The sequence below is a fragment of the Ranitomeya imitator genome, chromosome 2, assembly GCF_032444005.1.
Source record: "Ranitomeya imitator isolate aRanImi1 chromosome 2, aRanImi1.pri, whole genome shotgun sequence".
Classification (NCBI taxonomy): domain Eukaryota; kingdom Metazoa; phylum Chordata; class Amphibia; order Anura; family Dendrobatidae; genus Ranitomeya; species Ranitomeya imitator.
Window position 1 is genome coordinate 46,818,422 of NC_091283.1, and position 3,335 is coordinate 46,821,756.

The window sequence follows — 3,335 nt, forward strand, 5'->3', positions numbered from 1 at the left end:
CGTCCTCCTCCTCCTCGGTCTCATTTACACCCCAAAAAACTGTGAGATATGAATCCCCTTTAGTTGCGGATATTGGTACCCCATAAAAACATTTTCCCCAATTTTATTTTTGTACCCTAAATAAATTTGTTATATTTTTTCAAAAAAAATTTGGTTTTTATTGTCTCAAATAAAGTTTGCACCAAATCACACCTTGCGCCGTACACACAAATCTTGTCTTTGTAACACCTGATGTGCAATGTGTGACAATATTTATCAATTTTTTATTTCCTTTTTTTATAGGGCTGTCGCTCATTGTACTCAGATGTTACAAACACAAACAGCATTGCTCAATATGTCAAGTTTTTAACAATGTACCATCACACAACGATTTCAGTATAGATAAAGTTGGTTTCTTATGTGTAACCAACGTTATCTTTTCTGAAATCGTAAAACGATTGAGCCCCTGCTGTGAGTTTTTTGGTGTCAGCGAATGATTTGGAATTTTTTTTGGGTAACTGATCAGACGCTGTCATTGTTGGATCGGCGAGTTTAGACCGATCCAGCGATGTCTTTGTTTTAAACAAGGGAATATTGGGTTACTAGCGCACTGTTTTAAACACTCACATAAAAAGTGAACAATACCCCACAAATATAAAAAGGTGTCTACCACGTCCCTCGCCGTCATCTTTCCGCACTGACACTGTGATTAACGCCTGTAAAGCTGAGCACACCGTTGACTTAATAATAAACGCTGTGCTGTGCTTTAGGGCTGCCACAGTACGGGAAGTTGACGGCGATGGACGTTTCACACACCGGAGTGTAAGGTTTTTTTGTAATTTTTAAAATTACATTTACAATGGTAAACATCGTGAGTGTGGCAAAGCGCTTTTACCCAGATGGGACTTGCTCTTTTTTGGTCGCTGGAGAGCTGTCTGTGTGACAGCTCTCCAGCAACCACGCGACAACTAAACAACGATCTCGGTCCAGTCGTATCACTGGTCGGTATCGTTGGATAATACTTTTATTAATGTACCTTAAGATTATTGGTCAGGTGAGGTGGAAGCAATGTTCACAGTGTCGCCACTATTTGACTCTGGACAAATTCTAGCATCCTGAGTACAATAGTGTTAACTCTGTAGAGTTTTGCAAACATGATCGTCTCCCTCCTTGTCAAGCCAGGTTCCCTATGCAAATAGTCTGCAGGATTAAAAATGGTTGACAAGGTGGGAGCCGATTATGTTATTATACGTCAAAACTATGGAACACACAAATTTTGTGTGACACACATTACTTTCAATATTGGATTTTACAATTCTATTATTACTATGAAAAAACGTATAGCAGATTTGTGTGGTGAAAACGGAAAGGCACAAGAACTTTATTTCAAAACACAACGCATTAGAAAATCAGGGGACATTATAACAATAACCAAACATAGGATGGTTAAATGACATGGACTCCACAGTGTTTACATGACATCATAATAACACGAAGAATTAAACCATTTGATCTTGCCATGAAACACGGCCAACATCAGAAACAAAGTATGCAGCAAATTGGTCCCTCATATGAGCAATCTCCACAGTTGTCCGCAGAGGATGAGCTTGGTAATCAGGCAATGGATTTGGTATGGGTTCATCAAGTTCCACGTTGACTCTCTCTTTATCAATAATAAAATTGTGGAGAACCACACACGCCTTCACCACCTCATCCACTGTCTCAATTTTCAAATTTATGGCGGATCCTAAGATACGCCATTTGGAGACCAGGATGCCAAAGGCGCACTCCACAGTTCTTCTGGCCCTGGACAGTCTGTAATTAAATATAGTTTTGGTGCGGTCCAACCCACGACTTGAGTAAGGTTTAAGTAGGTTGCCACTCATTTGAAAAGCCTCATCACCAACAACAACAAATGGCAGGGCCGGGCCGTCGGTGTTGGGAAGAGGTCGTGGCTGGGGGAAATTAAAATTGTTATTGTACAATCTTCGGCCCATATCAGACTCCTTAAATGTCCGTGAATCATTTGCACGACCAAAAGCTCCAATGTCCACAGCGATAAACCTGCAGTCCGCACCTGCAATTGCCATCAGCACGGTGGAAAAGTATTTTTTATAATTAAAAAAAAGAGATCCACTTCTTGAAGGCTTGGTAATCCTAATGTGCTTCCCATCCACGGCTCCAATACAGTTAGGGAAAGAACACACTTGTTCAAATTTTTGGGCGTTGGCAAGCCATATTTCTCTTGTAGGGATGGGTAAAAATTCCTCCCGGAGGTTGTCCCACAATGCGCGGCAAGTGTCGGCAATAATCCCAGACAGTGTGGAGACTCCAATCCGAAACTGGAAATGCAGTGATCTCAATGTCTCTCCGGTAGCCAGGAAACTGACAAGAAGATAAATAAATAAATATAATTAATTAAATTGGTATGAAAGAATTTTTCATTTTTAATTACAATCCCCCACCCCACAAAAACAAAACACGTTACTTTAAAAAATGGCAAGAACATATAAATCCTTCACATTCCATTACGTACCGTAGAGTCACCAGCAGACGTTCCTCAGGGGAAATCGATTTACGGAGCTGCGTGTCCTGCCTGGAAATGGTTCCTTCCACCAGATGCAGCAGATATCGGAAGCTGTCTTTTGACATCCTGGTGTATTCGAAGTATTTGTCCTGGTTCTCATTTAATTCGCCAAACAGACAATGGTAGGCTCCACGACTCTCTCGGACTTCCACTATAGGGTGTAGCCAAAAACGCCGACGAATCCTTCTCCGTAGTTTGTCTCTTCTCCTCTGTTCATGACAGGCAAAAGCATAAGCTATAGCAAGGGCTAATTCCAGCTGAAAAGTGAGGTAGATACTCTCCATGGGACGATCCATCTTGATGCTCTATGGTTGGAAATAATGTATGCCGGGGTATATATACCACTATTACATTAATACCCACCCCCATCTACCCATTGGTGGCATTATCGATTGTCTAGACACTAAACCCACCCTCTTCTATTCATTGGTGGTGTTATCTAGTGTCTAGACACTAAATTGTGTGTAAAGATCTAATCAGTGTTTGACAACGCATGCGTCGTAAAACGCTGCGTTTTTTGTAAAAACGCAACAAAAACGCACCAACAACGCTGCGTTTTACGACGCATCCGTCCGACGCTAGCGTCAAAAAAGGTGCGTTTTTGCGTGCGTTTCCAATGCGTCTTGCGTTGCGTCGGCGACGCTGCGTCGCATGACGCTAATGTGAACGTAGCCTTGGAGACAGTACAAACAGAGTGATCTATTTCAAGTGTTTATTTCTGTTAATGTTGATGATTATGGCTTACAGCCAATGAAAATCAAAAAGTCAT

The 3,335-nt window shown here is 41.5% G+C and overlaps 1 protein-coding gene across 1 annotated transcript; it reads right to left on the reverse strand.

Annotated features, from left to right (window-relative positions):
* Window positions 1–1,382: 1,382 nt before the first annotated feature.
* Window positions 1,383–3,029, reverse strand: LOC138667174 (uncharacterized). Its single transcript, XM_069755470.1, has 2 exons — window positions 2,516–3,029; window positions 1,383–2,364 (listed from the first exon to the last, which is right to left on the reverse strand). The coding sequence occupies exons 1-2, from the start codon at window positions 2,860–2,862 to the stop codon at window positions 1,479–1,481; spliced, it is 1,233 nt and encodes a 410-aa protein (XP_069611571.1). The 5' UTR covers window positions 2,863–3,029; the 3' UTR covers window positions 1,383–1,478.
* Window positions 3,030–3,335: the final 306 nt, after the last annotated feature.

Excerpts from the sequence above, each read along its gene's own strand:
- LOC138667174 (XM_069755470.1), bottom strand. The coding sequence starts at position 2,862 with ATGGATCGTCCCATGGAGAGTATCTACCTCACTTTTCAGCTGGAATTA. Across the intron at positions 2,365-2,515 it reads CGTCTGCTGGTGACTCTACG|TTTCCTGGCTACCGGAGAGA; the intron begins GTACGTAATGGA and ends TCTTCTTGTCAG.